Source organism: Acanthopagrus latus, chromosome 8, assembly GCF_904848185.1.
Source record: "Acanthopagrus latus isolate v.2019 chromosome 8, fAcaLat1.1, whole genome shotgun sequence".
Lineage (NCBI taxonomy): Eukaryota > Metazoa > Chordata > Actinopteri > Spariformes > Sparidae > Acanthopagrus > Acanthopagrus latus.
Genome location: NC_051046.1, coordinates 12,599,874 through 12,622,582, shown reverse-complemented (window position 1 = coordinate 12,622,582; position 22,709 = coordinate 12,599,874). Strand labels below are relative to the sequence as shown.

The window sequence follows — 22,709 nt, the reverse complement described above, 5'->3', positions numbered from 1 at the left end:
GTTTTATTAAGTCTTTTAATTTTTATATTACAGGGGAGAGTCCCCACAACTGTTAAGTTTTTCACTTTTCACTCTTTTACTCAGATATTTCTTTGCCTAAATATGTTGGCTGATGTTTTGAAACAAAAGCCTTACATGTGTCTGCCATCACAAACTACTTTTTGAGTAATGAGTGGTGAGGAATTAAACTAAAAGTGGACGCTCTCTGACATTATCAATAAGTCTTGACTGTAACAGTATGGTTCTAACACAGTTAAAATAAAAACAGCTTTAGACAAAATGTTTTCATGGCAAATCAAGAATGTCTCAGTCAAGGAACTATTTGTATTTTATACTCAAGATGTGATCAGATAACGTACACAACATAGTTATAGGCTCATTCGCCATGAACTGCACCTCAGCTGGAAAATGGATGAGATCAGGCGGCAGTAGCAGGGTCAGAGGCAAGAGGCTGACATCAAGACATCATGACAGTTTCCATCAGCTTGGAGTCAGTGCAGGAAGTCACAGAGGAAGTCACAGAAACACTCCCATCCTGTTAGATCTGGTTCTGACTGACATAAATGTTATCAGGCACATTTATCAGTCGGTACACCGTCCTCAGTTGCTGATAATTATGACACTATCAAAACTCTACAGAGACCATCTGTTCATGGATCAACCTCCATTTAACATACATTTTCACCTAAATCAGCTTCCTATCGGTTTGCTGCTGTTCAGAAACCATCAGAGCAGACCTGTCCCTGGCTACACTGATAAGATATAGGCTATTTAGTCTCCACACCAGCCACACAGCATATCTTCTGTTAACAGACTAGGCTAAATCTTCAAAATCAGATCAAATCTCTTACATAACATGTGATCAAAGCCTATTTCTTCTGTATGTATGTGTGTGCTGTTCCTGATGTTGGGTAAAGACAATGGTAACAGAAAAAGTCTTAACACACTGTGCAAGACTAAGTTATTGTTTTGTAGTTAAAGCCTTTGTCAGCATACATTTATCCAACAAGATTATTTCCCATGTAGTCTCTATGTGAGATGCATCAAAATGGCAGGATAAGATATTTTTGTGTGTTTTACTAGAATGAGAAAAGCAATTCATACATCATTAATTCAACAAACCAAAATGATAAATACACATCTACTCTAACATCTTCTTTTGCAGAGGTGATCCTAAAAATGATTTGACACAGAACAGTTGCTTGTTGTTGTTTACTGCAATTATATTTGTATATTTAAGTTATTACCACTCATTGCGTTCCAGTGCCAGGGTGATTTGGTGCCCTAGGCAAGATCTTAGCCAGCGCCCCCTTGCATCGCAGTCAATTTCACAATCAGTTTTCAAACCCTCACACAGAAACTGCATGTATGTTTTCAAGATTTCATTTCTTTGAAGTCAAAAACATCTCACCAAATAAAAACTGAAGAAACAATTGATAAAAATATAAATATAAATAAGGCATTGTACAAAGATACTATCTCTCAACCATAACAAGTGCCATCCCTTGCTGATCTATTGTCAGCTGCTTTGCAAAACGACCCCCAACTCCTTCCATGTTGCCATGTGGGTATTGTGCTCCTGGCTATCCTCATGAGCCTTCAGCAAGTGGCTTGCATTTTCCAGTCGTTTAGTCCTTCCTTATTATGTCTGTATTCTTTTGGAGAAAACACTTAACAGCAGAAGCAGTGCACGCTATCACTTCTGTTTGAATACATCAGCCAGCTTCGTTTGATTTTTTCAGCATTGATTAAGACTCTGTTACAAAAGTCGTGTTGACGCTCTCCCATCTTTGCATTTGGGAAATGTGTAACTGCTTTTCTTTCCTCTGTGAACTCATCTCACTTTGTCAGTTAGAAGAGATGGCCAGTCAGCAGGTCTACTGGTGCAGCCTTTAGTCCTGATGCTGTGATGCTATGTCACTCTGCTGTGCTGAGGTAGAGGGACAGGAGCACCTGATGCTGTGTCACTGGGCTGCTGGTGAAATATTTTCAAAGTGCATCTGAAGAGAGAAGAGAAGAATATGTCACCACTGCATGTTACATTCTAATAAAAAAAAACAAAACAAACAGATGCTTGATGTGTGCTATACATAAGACTAATATAGACTAATAATGAAAATGTGATGAGATTCATTCAACTTTATTGTCATTGCAATGTAATTCAGTCTAACCAGAGTGTAAGTGCAGTGTTTATATACATATTTCGCCTATGAATGATATGGGAAAGCTAAGGTGTGTATTAACAAGAATACACTTAACCCTAATGTAAACTTTAACAAACATAAACTGTGACATAATAAACTAAAGGCTTACAACGACCCTATTATTTACTTTATAAGTAATAGGGTCACACGTCGACTCAGCTATTTATTGATTATTAAACAATGCTGCTATAGTCCAAAGTAAGCTGGCAAGCTAACACTCTGCTCCAACAACGGTAACTACGATCATTAAATTATTAATTTAACTTCATCACATTGACGTTACTGTACCTGTATCTTCTTCTTCGTTTTTCTTCCTCTTCTTTCCTTCCTTTTCATCACTGGGCGCCGGATGGTTTCAGTCTTTGGGACCTTATGATTCCGCTACAGTCAGTAAATTTCCCTCCTCAGTTTGGGGGGGTCAGATTCAGGTAGCTCGCCTCTCGACCCGCCCCCCCGTACTGCGTTGGGCTTTTTTCCCCCCAGTCGCGGCTTTGGCAAAAACATCCGGGGCTTGAGCCCATGTAGCCATCCCCAAACCCCGCCCCTGGCGACAGGTACAGTGCATCGAGCCAGGAGCCCAGAAAAGAGGTCTCATCGTTATGTAATTGCCTTTGCTATCAAGTTATTCTGCTGTAGGCTTATATGGTATTTCGAAATAGTAGTAAGGGCACTGGTAAAAACATAATAATAATAATAATAATAATAATAATTATTATTATTATTATTATTATTATTATTATTATTATTATTATTATTATTATTATTATTATTATTATTATTATTATGTTTTCATTCCCCCCCGTTTTCTGCGCCCCTCGCGGATGACGGCGCCACTAGCATTTGCTTATACTGCCTCTGCCCAGGGACGGCTCTGCATTGTGTTCACTTACAAATACATTTTGTCTGACAGTGTATGTAGTCTTCCTTTAGTGGTGAGTGGTTAAGTATCAAAGGGGAACACTCATGAAACAGATAGCTAAAAGAGTTTCACTTCTTTGTAGTGGTATCAACAAGAGCACGTCTCTCAATATTCTCAGGGTCAATCTTTAGGTTTTAAGGCATTGAAATAAGGAGCCAAGAAACTTCCACACTAACTACGATTTTTTGCAAGATGATAAAAACACTGATTGTGTGTCAAGAGTTCAATTGATTGGCAGAAATAGAATAAATGTCACAAATTCATGTTTTCTAACTTTTATTTTTATTTCTGTCTTCATGCAGAATTGAAAATGACACCAATAAACCACTGGTTCGCTATGGTGAAGGAAATGATGAAGAGCTCTCTTGCGCCAAATGTGATGTTTGGCTTCTTACTTGTATGCTTGGAGAAGTTTATGGAAATGGAGTTTGAATGTCCTTGTGATCCTCAACTGAATGTCTGGCTTGTAACCGGATGTTTTTGTGTTCCCGCGATTTTTATCATTGTGGTGATGAGCTCTCAAGGATATAAGAACAGGAAGTGCTCAGAAGGTTGGACAGAGAAGGTGTTCATTGGCTTTGCCCAAGCAATACTGTGGCTCACCCTGTTGTTCATGGATGGCAACTACTTGGCGTGTGCAATGACAGAGTCGTCCGGAGAGTATGTGAAGGCACATGAAGATGCCTCTTGGAAATGGTGCAAACCCAAAAACTCAACAGAACTGGTCAATACTAAGAAATGGTTTGCTGTGTCTAAGGTAAGGACAAATCAGATGTCACTACAGAGACAACTAAAACAACTTTGTTTGACATTTTTCAGGAACTGATCCTCAAACAAGAGGATGAGTGATAACATGCTAACATAGATGCTAAGAGAGACAATACTAATATGCTTGTGTTCAGCTGCTTTTTTGTTTTTAAAATGTTCATAAGTGTTACACGTGACCAGGTCAGTGCCCTGTGTGTGTGTGTCCCTGTCTCGGCCCTGCTCCGCCTTTTTGAGCTCAGGTGTGGGCAATCACCTGAGCAGGTAAAAGGAGGCAGTATCAGGGCGTCTCTCTCTCTCTCTTTCTCTGATTACAGGTGTGTTGCAGGAGGAGGGAGGCTGCGCTGGCCTCACAGTCTTTTGCTGTTTTCTCCTTTGTTGCTGATTTGAGTTTGGGTTCAGTTCCCTGGCCTGTTAGAACGCCAGGGCAACTCTTGCCATTAAAAATTGACTGTGTTCATTCGGCGTCCTTTATATGTTACTGGCCTCTTTTTGTTCGAGTCTTTGTTTGTGTTCAATTTGGGGCCGTAACAATAAGTTTAGCCTTTAGGATGCTGACATTAGCTGATCAGCAGTATACTGGCAAAATAAATGTGAAACTGATAGTGGCCCTACATGTAAAGTGAATTAATTCTCAGGAAAGCATGAATGTGCCTCCAATAGTTTTTTAAACATTTAAAACACAAACGTCAACCTCGAGGTGTAGCTTGAGAGAAAGACAGTGGTTCACTAAAGTCATTAGTCTGGGGACCACAAATGATTAGATAAGGACAGAAAAAGTTAAGACCATGGGGTACTTGGGATTCAGGCAGTAGAATTAATCTTCAAGGGACCTCAAATGGAGTAGTGTAGTTTGAGTCTTAAAATAAGGAAATCAGCTTGCATGTTTGCACTTCTGGTTTTCTCCTCTCAAAGTCAGTGGTGTTTTTTTTTTTTTTTTTAAATTGTTTTTTTAGTTAAATGCCTGAAATAAGGTCTGTGGTTACACAATGACCATAGTCGGTGACTGTATCCCAATTCAGGGGCTGCATCCTTCGAAGGACCCAGCCTTTGTGGCCTTTGAAGGCGAGTCCTTCTGAGAGACCTTCGAAGGCCACATCAACCGTTACCACCCTTACCCAAAGGTCATGATTTCTGCCGCCCAGGCCTGCGAATGTGACAATCTACGCAATGCATTGCTGTCATTTTCTTTCTTTCTTTTTTTCGTTCTTCTCTTTCGGGCGTGCAAAGAATATTGGGATATGGGAAGCCGCGAAGGATAGGAATGGTGCATCCTCCAAAAAGAGGGTAAAGAAGGCTGCATTTTTCAAGATTCAAGATTCAAGAAAACTTTATTTATCCCGAGGGAAATTGTTGTGCAACAGTAGTAAAACAAAGTGAGAAAGGAATACCAAAGTAATAAATAATAGTAAAGTAATAAATAAACAAAATAAACAAGTTACTAAGTACACAGAATGTGAACCAACAGTGAGCAGCATTTGGGGTGCATTTGGAGGAGCCTCCGAATTGGGAGAGCCTTCACACAGTCATAGTTCAACTATGCTGCTCAATCAGACAGCTGCAATTGTCCGAGTATACATGCCGGTGAGAAAATCTAATTACTGGCCGAAGCATGTCATACCCCTGTACGATAGATGGCGCTGTACCCATTTCAACTAGTGGTAACAGGGAGCCACTTCTGGCCGACCTCTCTATGTCACCAGCTGCCTCGGTATTCGAAAAAGATGCTGTACAATTTACGCTTCAAAAATCACAAAGTGGCATTCATCTGTGAAGATCATCTCGCTGAAAGAAACATGACAGTATCATCAAATTTCCTCATCCGTTATAATCACGTACTTAATCCATGTAGTAGTTGATGATTTGTCATCGATTTTTTGCTGATTTTGTCATCCCTAGAGCCCTGCTGTATACTCTCTACAAAATGTTGTTCATTAGCAGTCATGATTAACAGTTTTTATTTTCACTTTTCCTTTACCTTGTTTATTCTTTGACCTGTGTTTTAGTTCATTGGACTGGGGTTCATCGTGTTCCTCGCTTTGGCCACCGCTCTATATATCTGCTGCAGAACAGAGGAAAACGTGCAAAACGAAGAGAGCGGAACCATGATGGGTCAAATGAGCCCGTAAAAGCAGGGCAGAAACTGGATCGAAACCTGGGACACCGAGGGTGTAAACTGTGTCAGTCATGCAGTTGCAGCTGGAGAAAAGGTGGAGGCTTTGAAAAGATCATATAATTTTAACCACATAAATCACTTATTAAATGTAAAAATCTTGGGTAAAGCTTAGAAAAAACAAACTTTTGATTAGCATTATCACATTGCTCTATTGCTAGAAGCAAATCAATGGTGTCATTTTGGCAAAATTAGATATAGTTTGATCTGCACCAATAGATTTGTGGCTGGAACCTATTCCACAAACATTTCTGATTCAAACTAATTCATCCGGGAGGAAACATAATGTATAATCTTGGAAGTGGTGACACTGAGAAACAGAACTACATGAGACATGAGGCCATTAAATGGGAGATATTTTACTTTAATACAGATCTTTTTTTAACATAAGCTTATGAACAAAATCTTTCCCATTCACAATTATATAAAATAGATTTTAAAAAAAACTTTTTTTTTTGTTATGTCAAGAGTTTAGCATATATTTGCCATGAGTTCCTAAATAAAACTGTAGATATAAGAGTTAAAAAGGTTTGGCTAATGCTTATTGCTTGTTGATGAAGAGTTTATGCACATCACATAAGTTTACAAAAGACGTTTTGATCCCATTTGGATCTTCATCAGGACAGACAGATCAGAAAAATGGTAACCACTCTATTATGGTATACTATTTATACATCAGGGACAGCACCATCCAAACATACAAAAACAATTACATAATCAACTAAATAGAAAAAGGAACAATGATACATAGTATTGAAACATCAAATATACATTGTCTATGTTATATCAAATTCATCATCTCATAAAGCAAGAATCAAATTATCTATATTCACAAATTCATCCAAATTAAGAGAGAAAAAGAGGTGATGCATTTGATAAAACATTTATATATAAGATAAACAAACGTCTTGACTAAACTTCTGTGGCAAATGCTTTCTGTGTTTCTCATCCTGTGTATATTATTCCACATTTACTGTAACCAGTCTCAGTGCTTCTGTAATGTGATAATTTGACCCTTTTGAGATTTAAGATGTCAAATCAAAACAAAGAGAGTGAAATAATATGTTCTTACTTTCTATATATGCATTGATTGTATCATGATTGAATAAACAATTTTAAATGACAGTTACTTTGCTGTTTGTCTTTAATAACTGAAGGAATTGTTTGTAATTAATGGATTATTTGATCTCTTTCAGTTTTTAGTTCAAGTTCAACTAGTTCCAGACACTTACCAAAAAACATTTAAATCATATTTCAGATAATCTTAACATTGTCCACATCTGTAAGTCAGATGTAAGCTAACACATACATTCCTATTTTATGAACATTTTAAGACAATTCTGGCCCATTTTCCATTTTTACAAAGAAAAAGGGCCTCGTTGAAAATGTATTTTAAGTCCGTAACACTGTTGTCTTTATCTGAGTCAATTTACTTCCCTTTTTTACGTTTTTAGAAATACTTTTGGCATGTTGGGTTTATAAGTTTTAATCATGTCAAAATTATATCACCGTTTTATTTCAAATCACTGACAAATTTAGGAACATCACACACAGAGATAACAGCTGACTTCATGTTTTGTTTTGCTCAGAATTCACACATAAAACCAACATTTTATTTTAATGTCATTCATGTTTAACCTTCCTCCCCACAAACATCATCCTCCACAGTAACCTTACAATGAAAATGCAGATGAATGTCAGAATAAGTACAACTGTCAACAAAGCGGCAATGACATCCACAGACTTGTAAACAAACCAGGACATTTTGTGGGACTGTGTCTGCAGATGACGGGCTCCTTTATGTCTCATCACATATTCTATCCAAAACACGGCCTGGTCCAGTGGTTTCATGGGCTGATCTCTGTGCAGCCTCGACAGCCTCTGCATGTTTTCCCTGTAAGAGGAGTTGTGAAGAGCTGCCATCAGGGCTTCTGCAAAGTTGTGTCTATCGAGCACCGCGATATCTACAATCACAGCTCCCCCCTTTGCTCTGATTCTGGACAAGTTGTCAGGCTGGTCAAAGAATAAGGGGAGTCCGACTACAGGCACTCCATGGTAAATTGCCTCCTGGACCCCATTAGTGCCTCCGTGGGCCACAAACACTCTGGTTTTAGGATGTCCTAAGAGGTCGTTTTGTGGCAGCCAGTTGACCAATAATGTGTTGTTGCCCAGACTGGCTGGCCGTTCTCCCAGATACCTCCACACAACCTTCTGAGGCAGCTGGGCAAAGGCTGCAGCGATCTCCTCAGCGATTTCTTGAGGAAGTTCCCCGACTAAAGTCCCTAAGGTCATTATAATGACCCCATGGTCCCCAGAACTCTGGACAAACTCCTCCAGGTCCGCAGGAAGAGGCTTTGAGGGCTTGCACTGAAATCCTCCCATGTAGATTATATTTGGCATTGTTGGACGTGGAAATTCAAAGACGAAGTCATTCCTCATGAGCCATATATCAGCATCCAGGAAAAACGTCGCGTAATCCACATCAGGCCCAAAGTACTTCATAACTAGTGGTTTGTAGTGAGGTTCTGTGATGGTGGACATTGTGTACATACCGAGGGCATAACTAAAAACATTCAGTACTCTTTGAGGGAAGGTCATCTTATCTGTCAACTCTGTCGCAGTGAAAGGGACGTATGACAGAGGTGAAGGGGCCATGAGCAAATGAGCTTCACCTTGAATGGTCCATCTGACATTATAAACAAGGGGAACCTGGAGCCAACGCGCCAGCAATGCCCCTCCGCCAATGCCAGGGTCAGTCAAGACCACATCATATTTGGCTTCATGCAAAGACTGCATCAGCTTTTCATCTTCAAACATCTGAGCGACCATTTCACTCATCCCCTTATGGAACTGACTGAACTGGTCCACAGTCGCACGTTGCATCTTGATACGAGTCCAGATGCGAGACCACCAAGAGGCATCCTTACCCTGAAGCCGGATCTCCAGCTGTGGAGACAAAAAGGTTGCGAAGTTTTGCTCAAATCCATTCGGGGTGTCGACGGTGACAGACGTGTAGAGAGGAGACTTTTCACTGATGTACCAGCTATCGGACGCCCGCACCACAGTGACCTCATGGCCTTTGGCGTGCAGCTCCTCTATGAGTACTTTCATGTTTACCCAGTGGCTTCCATCCAATGGGAACACCAGTATTTTCCCTCCAGATACACTGGTTAGTTGTATAAACAGCAGGGCACATGTGATCAGCGATGAATGAGGCACCATTGTGTTGAAATCCCTCAGAGACCTTCAAACACAAAAACAACTCAATACAAGTGCTGGAATGCTGGTTTATTCATTCCATATCAACATACTTTCACTGTATTTCACAGGGAATTAATAATTACACTATTTGACAGTTTGTTACTGACTTACCCCAGTTTAAATTTTACGTAAGAATATATGGCATGCTTGTAAAATACAGTATATCGTTAAAAATTAAACCAGTGGTTGGGGCCCCTTGTTACGTTTCAGTTGTTATCAGTTTAACCGAAGAGACATTTCCACTCTAACTCGGGTCAAACCATGTAATATTTAAAAGACATGCATACAGAATTTCATGTAAGTGGTTTTTCCTCTTTAATGAAGCTTTTATTATAACACAACCACTCAGATTTATCTCCTGACTCGTTGAAGGAGCTTGACCTGTATGTTGTAAAAGACTAAACAACTCAAGTTCACTGAAGTTCAAACTAGCTCCACTTTAACCTACAACAGTAAAAATGCCTCTTACACACTGATGCATCCGTAGCAACAACCTGATCATGTAAAACTCTATCAGATGCCAGTCACTGTGGACATTTTACTGCAGAGCAAGCTCTTTGACTTTTGATACTTTTGCCAATGACACTTGAGATTTTGAATCAAGCACTCTTTTGTAATGTAAGGTAATGGAGCATTTTTAAATCTTTTAATTGCTACTTTTGCTTGTGTAAAGAATACTTTACTCACCACGGATGAAATATTATCATTATTATTACTTTAACCAAAATCCGTGATCCAAATGAAAACAAATCACTGAAAATTCAAAACACCAAAGTGATTGACTCGATGTTTATCACAGCTATAATAAGTCAAAACTCGAAGTGGATAACTTTTAACAAGCATTACATTCTGTGACATTTTACACTTACATGCCAAGCTTTGCACAGAAAACTGTTTTTCTAACATCGCGTTTCAATCTAAGACACATTCCATGGCTGTTTTTACTTAAGGGTAACAGAGCTTCTTATCAGCACTTACCTAAATCCACTAGTTGTGCACAGTTAGTCGTGAATGCACCTCCTGGTCTGTCCTTCAAAGTTATGACTAGCTGGCATGTATGTACATGTAATGTACTATGTACCGCTGTGTTGCAAAGGAAGGTGTGTGCTGCTGCAGATATTGGCTGGCTGTAAAATGTGTTTACTGCTCAAGGTAGGCCTTCAGAGAGAGGTCATGTGTAGTTGGAGGCAGAAAACGTTTACCTGTGGTGCCATCTAGTGTCAAGTCAGTGCAACTAACATTAAACTGATCAAGATTTGTCTCCCCAAACAGCAATAAGGCCATTTCCTACAACTGCTGCACCCTTTCTTTATAGTACAAGCAAGGAAAATAACATCATTTTGTGTGGTAGAAACACATCATTCTGCGCTCTCCTGTCTGATTTATCATCTCGAAACCTCATAGATCAATTTGGGGAATTTGGTGTGGTATCTTGACTAGAGCTGCAATGATTGAGGGAACACTGATTGACATTTTTCACCATTTTCTGACATTTCATAGACCAAACAACTAATCAACTGATTGAGAAAATTATTGATATTGGATTAATCAACCCTGAAAATGACGGTCAGTTGCAGCCCTAGCTCTGATAAGTTTAAAACCACTGCTCCAATCCCCTGTACTAACAGGATGTAAACAAACAACCTTTGCAGTACCATATGAGTAAACACTGGGCATTCACCATTTCCAGATCTTATGATAGGATGGATGGATGAGTGGTGGCACGGCACTAAAACAAAGTTTACTTCACTTCACCATTGCCATCTTTTGTCCACAGGGGCCGCTAGGGTCAACAAAAAACCTAGGTTCCTTGTAGTAGCTTTAAAAATTATGCTTTACATGGCTGGATTAACCTGTTCGGGGGCCCGGGGCAAATATTTGCAGTTGGGACACTATAACATGCAAAATTAGATCAAGCAAAAAGTGCACTGCACAGTACATACTACAGCTGGTATCATATATGTCTCAGGATTAACAAATAGGTGCAGTGAATCACCAGAGTAACTGCTAACTGCTGCTAACTGTATATTCTTATATACCCATGACTGTAGCTACTGTTAACTTGTTAGCTCAATTAGCTGTTCGGTTAGCTGGACAACCAGGGGAATGTTGTAGTTTACACCAATCGCACAGGAGCTTTGGACCACTGAGACAGCTTTTCAGGCCCAGGTCTAGCTGGTTAGCATGCTAACTTCAGCAGTAGATATCTCTTTAACATTAAAACAAAACATCAAAAGTGAAGTTATTTCTTCACATTGTGTTGATAATTTTAGCTATTTTCTTGTGCTTTAAACTAAAATTCTTACATATTGCACCTTTAAAGTAAAAAAGTTACATAATGTTGCTTTAAAGTTGTTTGTTTTTTAAGTGGAGGCTCACACAGCACCAAAAGATCCTGTTATAGATATTCACAAAGAAAAGTGCAGTTATTTAAGTTGCAACATATAATATTGCAATCTACAGTACAAAAAACTACAGTAAGGCGCAAATGTTTTCTGGGTCGCTTACAGGTCTAAGGCCCCCTGTGGCAAAAATAAACTTCCTCTAGGTCTGGTAAATCTTGAATATTTATTACATACATATGTAAGTTATTCAGGATTTTGTCATCTGGTTTTTTATGAGTCTTGCAGGTTATGAATACTACTATTAAGTGCCAAATAGTCTTATACCCGAAAAGCACATAAATAAATGAAATTGAATCTGGTGAAGTATTTAATGTATTCAGTATATTTAAATTAAAGTATTGTGTTGTCATTATGCGAGGTTCTCCTGACAGCGCACATCATGAACCTCACCCTCCAGCCCCTTTGTTGTTATTCTCACGCTAATATGCGAGATCCGTAGACCCGACTCAACTGCGCGGTCACATCCCGCCCCGACTTCCCCTCTGCCAGCGGCCTGGTGGTTTGAGATGAGTAGAAGATGTCGGTTTCGGGGCTGAAGGCCGAATTGAAGTTTTTGGAGTCAATTTTTGACCCAAACCACGAACGTTTCAGAATAATAGACTGGAAACCAGACGAACTCAGTTGTCAATTCAACGTAACAGGGGAGAAGCTGCTGATCATTCACTGCAACATCACGGTGAGTCCAGGCCAGCTCTGCGCACAAGCTAACCCAGCCACTGACTATCAACTGAAACCAAATCATTCGGCGGAAGGTTCCGTGCTCGCAAAATAATCACGAATAAAGTGTTCGCCTCTGTGTTCGTGCCGTGTGCGGTCATCGAGATGGATGTCACCCCGTTGATTAAAGAAAACTGCACGGCGCCGGTGTTTAAATTCACTTTGTAAAGTATACGAGAAAACGTCGATCAGTAACGACGCTGCGGTAGCTCCTGCTAGCTTGTTAACTGAAAGTAACGTTAACGCTAGCTTGTCTTGTTAGCCAAAATAACTGCGTTGCTGCTGCCAGTACCATGACTGCTAACTTTCTTTTACTTAATCTACGTGTCGGGTTTAATCTTTACGCCATTTAACTTCGCACATAAAGGGACTTTCGCAACACCACGGCTTTTTTCTTTTATTTAGACTACGTTTCTTAAAAACAGATTTTCCCAAACAGGCATATCGCTGCTCCCGTTAAACATGTTTAACGTTAAATAGAGGCGGTTTAACGGAATGTTGTTCTGATGTGTTTTTCAGGCTTTTCAGTAAATAGTCTGATCCCCTTGACGAACTTACTGGCATATTTTAAGGCTGTGGCGGTAATAGTCATTTTATCAGGAAACTAAAATATGTAGGAAGCTATATAATGTAGATATTAAGGAGTCTGCACTGTACTTTACATTTCTGTAATTTCTCATCCTTCTCATAATGTCAGACTAGCTCTATATGTTTTGTTAACGTTGGATCTGCTTTTATAATGCATTGACCGGTGAATACACATAATAAATAATCTTCGAACATGATGTTAAGTTCAATTCAAGACATAAGAACTGAGACGCATTTTTTTCTCACGGCCCCTTGCATTAGTATGATTCAGGTGACAGATCATTCACACACACCATCCTGACAGCCTGACCACATCCTCATCTCTAAGCAAAAACATCTACACACACACTTCCACTTATGCACGATTTTAGGGAGGCAGATGGGCTTGTTAAAAGTGTTTTGATAGTCATGATGTCATGTTGAGTCAGTCTGCATGGCCTTTGAGTCAGCTCCATCTCAAAGAATCCATACATTCAGTCAGGCCTCGGTGATATGTGCTGTAATTGTCGCTATGTTGATATAAGACCTGATTTAAAATGCTGCAGTGATGTGATGTAGTTTTCTGTACTTACATGACAGCACTACATGTTCAAACATTATCTTCACCTGCTTAGTCATTATATTAACATTAGTGATGGTTATTCATCAAAAATCTCATTCTGGTCATCAATAATCATCTCTACAAGATTTGCTGCAATATCAATATCGAAGTATTTGGGCAAAAAATATCATGATATTTGATTTCAGCTCTCAGCCAGTCCTAGTTTTTATCAAGCATGTTTGAGGAGATTTCAAAAATACCAGGTTACATCTTATTAGGGCCGCACAATATATCGTTTCATCATCTACATCACAATGTGTGCATGCACAATCCTCACATAGCAGGACATGCAATGTCAAGTAACGCAAATTACACCCATCTATATCTTTTTTGCTGCTTGATGCAAAAGGAAAACTTGCACATATCTATTTTTTTTTTTTTTTTTTGACTGATCTAGAAGAGGAGCCTATCTTATATGCTATAATTAAGTAATCAATCAAATAGTGATTAAAATTATAGCTAGGTGGCTGGTGAAATTTTCTGTATGTTTTTTAAATCTAGCAATATATATTGCAGTGTACATTTTTTACCCATACCATGCGGCCCTACATATCATGTAGCCTAAAAGTTTCACAACATTACTCACTGTATCGCTCAACCCTACCCACAGCAATATAATCATCACAATAAAAAAAAGAGAAGTGAGTGTGTGCAAGTTGTTTCCAACACTTAGTTCATACAGGCCAGCCTCAAGGTACCCCAGTGCCAGCTTATTTTCCGTGTCCAATTAATTAGATCATGTGTGGCCATCAGCACTTGATTGGCCAAATGCACCTGATTTAGTTATAGGAAGAGTCAGTGGAGATGAGAGCTTGGAATTTACAGAAGTAGGATTTTGAACCAATCGGCCATCTGTTCTGAAACATTAATTTGTTCCTTTGGGCATGTGCTTGTAGAGAACTACTTCGAACCAGTGTGAGTATCTCTTCTTTGAATTTGGGATTATTATAGTTTGTGCTAAATCCCAGAAAGGATGGAGATACCTGAAATTAGGGCTGCACAATAAGTTGTGTAAAATCATGATATACTACAGTGGAATATCCAAATCATAGCAGCCGCATTTTATTTGATCAAGATAACATTTGTGGCAGAACAGCTTTATAATTAAGTACTGTTATGCTCAGATTTTCTGACCTATAAATCTTGCCATATATATATATATATATATATATATATATATATATATATATATATATATATATATATATATATATATATATATATATATATATATATATATGATGCACAGTGCTTAAAACCCTCATAGAACTAATGCCATATATGCCATCATATGGATGATGACATGAATTTTTCCCATATCTACCATCCATCCCACATAACATGACACCACATGCACTCCCAGTCATACCCTTGTCCATTTGTAACTTGATGCCTAACATAAGTATTGTGTTATGTTCTCCTTTCTGGAAGTTGTACATGGGAAGCTTAACATAAAACATTACATACCAGACACACACAACAGATTTTGACTATTTGAATTTTCCCCCCCAGTTATACCATATATCTATACCATAATCTCCTGGTGTGAACAGTTGTCTTATAATTTCGAACTGGCTCTTGCATCAAACATGAAAGATTATCATATGGTATACATTTGCTTATCTACAGTTTTGAATTCTACTATATTCACATTGTAAAAACAAAATAGCTATTTCAGTGTGAAAATCTTACAGTTGTATTGTAGGAACCTTACACATGACTTAACAACTTTATTAAGGTTTATTTGAGGGTTCAGCGTCATTCAGTGCTGGAGATACACTTGCTCTACAGCTGGCAGTAGAGATAACGTTGTGTTCAGTGGGTGGCTGTGTGGGCTAAGACATGATATCATTTATGGCTTTGGAAGAACTTTAACATTTTATTTAGATGAGATTTCCCAGGGCAACATTTTGGTTTCGTAAAGGCAGTGGCATTCTCTGTTAAGCGGTAATACACAAGCTGTAGACAATAAAGCATTTACCATACGAGTATAATTAGCAACATTTCCATGTCATGCTGTTGCATCTGTTGTAGGAATCCTATCCCTCAACACCGCCAATATGGTTTGTTGACTCTGATGATCCCAGTCTGGCAGAGGTGTTGGAGCGCTTAGAGGATGTGCGAAAAGGCAGCACGTTGGTAAGTTGGACAATGTGGATCCAGCTTCTCATAGGCATATTTCAAATGCTAACATCGCATGTTTAGGTTATAACAAAAGAAACTTGGATGAATCATTCGTTCAAAGGCAGTTTGGTTATCATTATTAATGTGTTATCGTGATGATTTCGCCGCAGCTTCTTCAGCAGTTGAAGCGCCTCATTTGTGATCTCTGTCGGCTTTACAACCTTCCACAACATCCAGATGTAGAGATGCTCGACCAGCCTCTGCCTGCTGGTCCAATAACACAGGAGCGAAAGGTACCAACCAAATCCAAGTGAAATTCAATATCTTCTTGTTGCATTTAAAAACTCTACATTTGTCAACTCACGCTATGTTTTACCACATAACAGCATGGGCCACCAGATGAGGTGACATCTGAAGAGGAAGAGGAGGAGGAAATGGGAGAGGTAAATATGTGTATTCATGACAGTTCATATTGTATGTAGCTTTAAGTCCCAAATTGTTTGCATCCTGTTTCTAAACACGATATATTCATTGGCAGCAGGACATTGACCTGGACCAAGACCTGGACCATTATGACATGAAAGAAGAGGAACCTGCAGATGGAAAAAAGTCAGAAGATGACGGGATAGAAAAAGAAAATCTGGCCATCTTGGAGAAGATTCGTAAAAACCAGAGACAGGATCACTTGAATGTAAGAGCTAATTCACTTCATCATTTTTTAATTTCGTTTTGGTGAGCATAATGGAGAAGGTCTGGAGGAGCTGTAATCACCCTTTTGAGAGAGCTGAAAGTTGTGTTTTTTTTAATTTTTATTGGCTGCTCAATTAATGTTCACAACTAGTAAATACAACTTTAAATTCCTGCTTCATGTATTAAATGTTTCCTGTATTGCTCCTGTATGGCGAGGATAGCTTAAAGGTTTGACAGGAGATTCATTAGCATTGAAGGCAAGCAAATCTCGATGTTTTGCCCACCAGGAACCATTTGGCAACATGAAAGGTTTTATTGAAAACCCAACTCCTGGATAGTTTAACAGAACTACAGGATTACTAGAATTCTTCTCTTTTACTCCATCAGACAAATTCATTTTTTTCAGTCAGTTTGGCCATGTGCAGTTCAACAGCAGCACTGAGTCCAAAACGCAGACTCATCGTTCCTGTCAGGCTGACACAGTGTGACTGCTGCCGTAGAGAACTCTGGCAGAAAGAAACTACTAAACTGTCAAGCAAAAAGTTTAGCTGTCTCTCAACTTTTGCAGCAGCACAGTTCAACATTATCAGGCAACACAGTGGCCTCATCAGTGGAGGAGAAGAATCAGCCAGCTGGAATCATGAACTCAGAATTTACCATTCAGTCCCAATTTATGCTATCAAAAACAAAACACCAGGACAGAGTTGGTAAAATGATGCAAACTTAATGCAAAACTGGTCTGATTCAAACTGCTGGATTCATCCAGATTTTATCTTTAAAGAGCAAGTCCATCCACATTCTCTTCTCTGTTCCTAAAATGGGCACTCCCTCTTAGCTGTTAGTGAAGGCAGCAATGTTGATTAAAGTGCTGAGGGTTAGGCTGAGGGATTTAATTTGTAGCAAAATTATCATACAGAAATCTTAGTCACAGTATGTTGGAATATTATTTGTCTTTCAGAAGTGCTCAGGGAAAAAAAGCATTTTTACCCTAAAACATACATGATTTGACCAAAATTAAATGTTTTGGCTTTGAATACATAAAGAACGATGAAGGGAAATGATGCACCAACAATGTTTTCATGACTGTATGTGATCAAAGGCTTTTCTTGTGGGCTTATAGTAGAAAGGTTTAGTAATTCACCTTTTTTTTTTCACCCAAGGAGAGTTGGTTGAAAGTGCTCAGTTTTGTCACCATGTATACACAGTGAGGAACAAGACTTTTCCCTCAGGATCTCTAATATCTTTCTGTATCTTCTTATTTGTCCTGGTGTCCAACAATCTGTGTGATTCCTCTTGTGATTTATATTGCAGGGTGCAGTATCCGGCTCTGTGCAAGCCTCAGACCGCCTAATGAAGGAACTCAGGGAGATCTACAGATCACAGAGTTACAAGACGGGTAATTGTAATGACACAATTCTGTACAGTGGTGACTTTTATTGTTATGACATCTCAGACTGAAGTAAATTATGTTCATGTTTGTTTCACAGGTATTTATTCAGTCGAACTAGTCGGCGACAGCCTTTATGAATGGCATGTCAAGTTAAGGACGTAAGTTGATTTTAACATTTTGCAAACAATCTGTTTTATTGTGTTGTGTTTATTTTATCATCTGTCATTTGACTTGCCCTTCTTTTTTACAGGGTAGACCCAGATAGTCCATTACATAGTGACTTGCAGGTCTTAAAAGAAAAGGAAGGAGTGGACTACATTCTGCTCAATTTCTCTTATAAAGTGAGTCCTGTGATAATATTTGTCAGTTGGTGTTTTGGGGAAAGGGGAAGGGTTTTCTCAAGTCTCAAATTTTGTTTTCCTTCATGTGACAGGATAATTTTCCTTTTGACCCACCTTTTGTACGGGTTGTCTCACCTGTGCTCTCCGGAGGGTGAGTGTGCAGTGATCTCCCAATGCGCAGTTTGCATACGAATTCATCTGAAGAAAGTAATCACTCACTGGGACTTGGTCCAAAGTTGTTGTGCACACAATTTGGAGATGGATTGTGGACTTTGTTGGGAGATTTACTCACAATATTAATGAGAATAAGTCAAATCTCACAGAAAGTTCCAACTCTAAATGTTTTAAATCTTATATTGGGCTTGCAGCTGTTGCAGATGTGGTTATAATGCGCTTTGTTTACAAAGCTGATTTCAGATCCTTTGATGAATTGTTTTATGCTTGGAGGAGCAGGGTGGACTTTAAACTATGTTACTGCTGCGTAGTACAGGCTGTGAGGCTTGCTTATGACTGGCTGCAAATTACTGCTCTGACTCTTAAAAGTAAATCATCATCATAAAAGAGTGCAATCACACTATTAAATGCATTTTAACAAGACTTGAAGGAAATTCATTCACTGCTTTTACACTGTTTACTGTTTTCATCTTCCACCTCAAACCATGCAGATTGTTTAAGGGCTCTGATTATTAACAGATATAAACACATTTCCCTTGATATACTACTTAAAAGATAGGTTAGATTTTACAGAAATCTAAATCTCTTCCACAATGCAAATAAAAACATAATGAAATTAATGTGATGCACAACAAATTTGTAAAAGGTCAAGTGAACACTTTCTTGATCAAATGTACGCACCTGCTCAAATACATAATGTTTAGTCCTCATCCTAGATACTGAATTTATTATTTTTGTTTTCAGTTATGTTCTAGGAGGAGGGGCCTTGTGCATGGAGCTTCTCACAAAACAGGTTTGTAACTGAGTTTGTGTTCATCTCGTTATGTCAGTTTTTCTCAACCGTAACAACAGAATTGATAGTTTTGTGTGTGTGTTTTTTTTCAGGGCTGGAGCAGTGCCTATTCCATAGAGTCTGTCATTATGCAGATAAATGCAACTCTGGTTAAAGGAAAAGCCAGAGTGCAGTTTGGAGCCAATAAGGTAACTGATGTCATTAGTCAACTATCAGCATGTCGGTCGCTCAACCACTTTTATAGGCTAAAGTGTTTCTGGCTTTTTTTCAAATGGCCACATTCGAAGGTGGGGTGTAAAGCTTGCAGTCAGAGAGATAGAGATATGAGGCACGATGAATCCTGGAAATGGAGATAACCAGGCACACTTTGGGACAGTTTGTCATTAAAGGTTTCCATGATCGCAATGCTGCACGTGCCAGTTGGTTGTCTTAAAAAAGGCATAACCTAAGGCAACATTTGATGACTGCACATGCTCTTTGTGTTTTCCGAGCAGAAACAAGCCTATAAAGGACTTATCAGATGGATAATTCCTCATTTTAACTTTGTCTTTCCTCATGGGGAATTTTGTATTTTTCGTTGATTGTTTGTATAGTTCCTCCTGCGTAGGCAATGATTTCTTACATCTAACAGAACATTATTTGTTTTTCAGAACCAGTACAATCTTGCCAGAGCACAACAGTCATACAAATCCCTTGTGCAGATTCATGAAAAGAATGGTGAGTAAATATCTGAATGGTTGGGGCTCAGTAGACACTCAGTGGTATGGATCCATTGGCAAAGGGGTTTCTCTTTGTGTTTTTACAGGCTGGTACACACCACCCAAAGAGGATGGATAAGGAGCTACTACCACTATGCACTGAGAACATGTCTTTGGGTCAAAGTATCTTGTTTTCTTTGGAACATCCCCCCCCCCCCCACACACACACACACACACACACACCCCGACTCAACTTGGGGATGTCTCATCTTTCTTGCGGAAACCATCTCGCCAGTTCATCTGACAAGTATTCCTTCACCCCGCTCCAGGAAAGACTGGATTCTGGTATAACTTGGCTTCTCCTCTCAGTGTTTGAGTGAGGAGGAGGACATGAGGGTATCACTATTTCTGTTTTCTCAATATGCTCATTTGTCTTTAAAAAAAACTTTCCTCCTTTAAATGTGGGGAAATGCTTTTTCTTTAGCTGCTTTGACAAAGTGGGCTTCACCAACAGTCAGATAGCCCTCGTTAAACACGAATTTTAAAAGACGATTGATACTGAAGCTCTTGAAGTGGCACCTCACTGCACCTGTTTTTATTGACCGCCATTTTCCCCTTTTTTTCTTTTGGAAATATAATTGGTACATATTGCAAATATTGTTTTTGAATTATTATTTGGCGATTGTTTTTATTATTTTGAGCATATTATACAATAAATGAGCCAATTTTTGTATTTTGGAATCTTTAAATTGAGATGACCCACCACTCTGTATCTTTTAGTTCCTTCTAATAATATGGGCCATGCAGAATCAAAAGCTACAATGCTGTTGAACTAAGATTGAGTGTTTTCAGTGAACAAATCCACCAAGGGTTGATAATAAGAGGGCCAAGGGTCATTAACGATCAGAATCTGCATATTTCATATCTTGGAAAGAGGACACAAAGATATATTTTCACCAGATAATGAGATCAGCGTCATTTTGGAAGTTCTAACAGATTTAATGTTGATGCTAAAAAGCTCTTTTTGCCTTATTTCTGTTAATCCATCAGCCCTGCAAGTGCTTATTGGGGCTACTGGTGTTTCAGTTGGTTATAGCTGTAGAGATTGATGGCAAGTTTGATGCTGAAAAATGAAGCCTCACGTGTGTAAAACTGACAGCATGTTGCACACAAGCCTAGTCTCAACCATTGTTATTGTTGGATGTGATTACAGAGGGAATGAAGGGTGTTTGGATGTGATTTCTTTTTCATCACACAGTTTTGCAGAAAAATGTTTGTGTCAAATCTTCCTGACATGCACCAGTGGTAGTGGTTCGCTCCTGACCAGTTTTAGATCTGAAATTTCAACCCTGTTACATGACTTCCCATGCAGCTGAATTCATCCCCTCTTGGGGGCTTAACATCCATCATTTGCCTGGGCTTCCTTTCACTGATGGTTCGGTGTTGCTTTTGGTGCGCAACAAGAAGGATCACTTAGCAGTGTGATAAGAACTGACCTAAAACTCTGTACATTTGAACTCACACCATGCAATATATCAGTACTGCTGTTCCCCATACTACAGGACACACTGTATCTATCAATCTGTTGGCTCTTTTGCAGTTTATTTGTTAACACTGTCTGCAAAGGTTTGTTTAAATGGCAACTCAGGTAACAAACAATACTTAGGAGGGGAATCTGTACGTGTTGGGTTTGGGGTTATATTTTGGGTTAATTAACTTTCTGTACAGCTGACATTTAGGCTTACTCACCCACTGATCTGATGTCAACAGAAAAATGTAACGAGCTTTACAATCTTAAGGGCCACATGTTGCTTTTTTAATTCAAGTAATCTACGAAGAGGGACATTTACAGAAAGATGCCATTTCAACAGGACTGCAGTGGCATGATAACCACCATGTGTGAAAGCTCATCATCTGTAGATTTTTTTTTTTTTTTTTTTTTTCTTCCCCCTCCCAAGTACAAAAGTAGATTTGATTTCAGTATGATCTTTGAATATTCCCGAGAAAGATGTTTGCACAACTGGAACAACGTGCCTCAAGAGGTCAATTTAAAAAAAAAAAAAAAACACAACAAAGCACGTTTTGAGCTAAATATTTTAAAATCAGGAACGTTTTCTCACCACACTGCTCCACATCCTGTTGTTACATGTCTGATATAGCTGAAGGGAGGCAGACGGGGGAGGAATTACTGTGTATCATTATCAAGGAACTGTGTAACCGCCTCTAAAAGGGCCCAGGCCGATGAACTTTTCTAAGTTTCATCCACGTGTGATCGCCTCCCTCCGAAATGCCAAAACTCTGCTCAGCAGAGATAATAAGAGATGATTGAGGTTTGACAGTCATGCCATGGTGAATAGACTTGCACGCTTCTCTAACTGGACTGTGTGTTGAAAAGATTGATTTCTCTCAGTTGCCAGTTCATTTTCTGGCACCAACAAACAGATGATCAAGTCCGGCACCGCTGGCTCGCTTTGGTTTTCTTTTATATTCATTTTCCATTTGAAGAAATTTTGACCATGTACAGTAATTTGTAAACTTGCATCAAGTTTATGAATAAAGAATTTTAAGATTATTGCTGTTTTACTGGCTTCCCTGTGTATTATTTGAGTCACGAGGATGTGTAAATGATTGAGTTTTCACTGTTGTCTTAATGGATCACAGATGAATTGATCCGATATCAACAGCCTTAATGAATCATTTTCTGATGATACAACCATCAGTCAACTATTGACTTAAAATTTGGTCAGTGTTTTATTTTTGTGCCTCCAAGCCGGCAATCGCCAGAGACATTATGTTTTGGGATAGTCCGTCCGTCCCATTCTTGTGGACACGAAAACTCAAGAACACCTTGAGGGAATGTCTTCAA

General features: G+C 39.0%; 2 protein-coding genes across 3 annotated transcripts; one reads left to right on the top strand and one right to left on the bottom strand.

The window, feature by feature from the left end:
* Positions 1-7,339: 7,339 nt before the first annotated feature.
* On the bottom strand, positions 7,340-10,888 carry LOC119024971 (UDP-glucuronosyltransferase 2C1-like). Its single transcript, XM_037108229.1, has 2 exons — positions 10,301-10,888; positions 7,340-9,305 (listed from the first exon to the last, which is right to left on the bottom strand). Exon 2 carries the CDS (start codon positions 9,281-9,283, stop codon positions 7,685-7,687), a length of 1,599 nt encoding a protein of 532 aa, XP_036964124.1. The 5' UTR covers positions 9,284-9,305; positions 10,301-10,888; the 3' UTR covers positions 7,340-7,684.
* A 1,257-nt stretch (positions 10,889-12,145) lies between these two features.
* Positions 12,146-22,415, top strand: LOC119024541 (ubiquitin-conjugating enzyme E2 Q2-like). Of its 2 annotated transcripts, none has more exons than XM_037107435.1 (13): positions 12,146-12,403; positions 15,668-15,772; positions 15,928-16,050; positions 16,144-16,200; positions 16,299-16,448; positions 17,759-17,843; positions 17,935-17,995; positions 18,088-18,178; positions 18,271-18,329; positions 19,097-19,145; positions 19,238-19,333; positions 19,796-19,862; positions 19,951-22,415. In XM_037107435.1, exons 1-13 carry the CDS (start codon positions 12,245-12,247, stop codon positions 19,980-19,982), a joined length of 1,134 nt encoding a protein of 377 aa, XP_036963330.1. In that variant the 5' UTR covers positions 12,146-12,244; the 3' UTR covers positions 19,983-22,415. The 2 variants fall into 2 exon arrangements, with proteins under 2 accessions (XP_036963330.1, XP_036963329.1); XM_037107434.1 differs by having other exon boundaries at positions 12,148-12,403; positions 16,296-16,448.
* The last annotated feature ends 294 nt before the right edge of the window (positions 22,416-22,709 follow it).

What these genes read in the sequence shown, in the direction of transcription:
- LOC119024971 (XM_037108229.1), bottom strand. Translation starts at nt 9,283, where the DNA reads ATGGTGCCTCATTCATCGCTGATCACATGTGCCCTGCTGTTTATACAA.
- LOC119024541 (XM_037107434.1), top strand. Translation starts at nt 12,245, where the DNA reads ATGTCGGTTTCGGGGCTGAAGGCCGAATTGAAGTTTTTGGAGTCAATT. An exon ending in AGAGACAGGATCACTTGAAT is followed by an intron (nt 16,449 to 17,758) that starts GTAAGAGCTAAT and finishes TTTATATTGCAG; the next exon opens with GGTGCAGTATCCGGCTCTGT. An exon ending in GCAGATTCATGAAAAGAATG is followed by an intron (nt 19,863 to 19,950) that starts GTGAGTAAATAT and finishes GTGTTTTTACAG; the next exon opens with GCTGGTACACACCACCCAAA.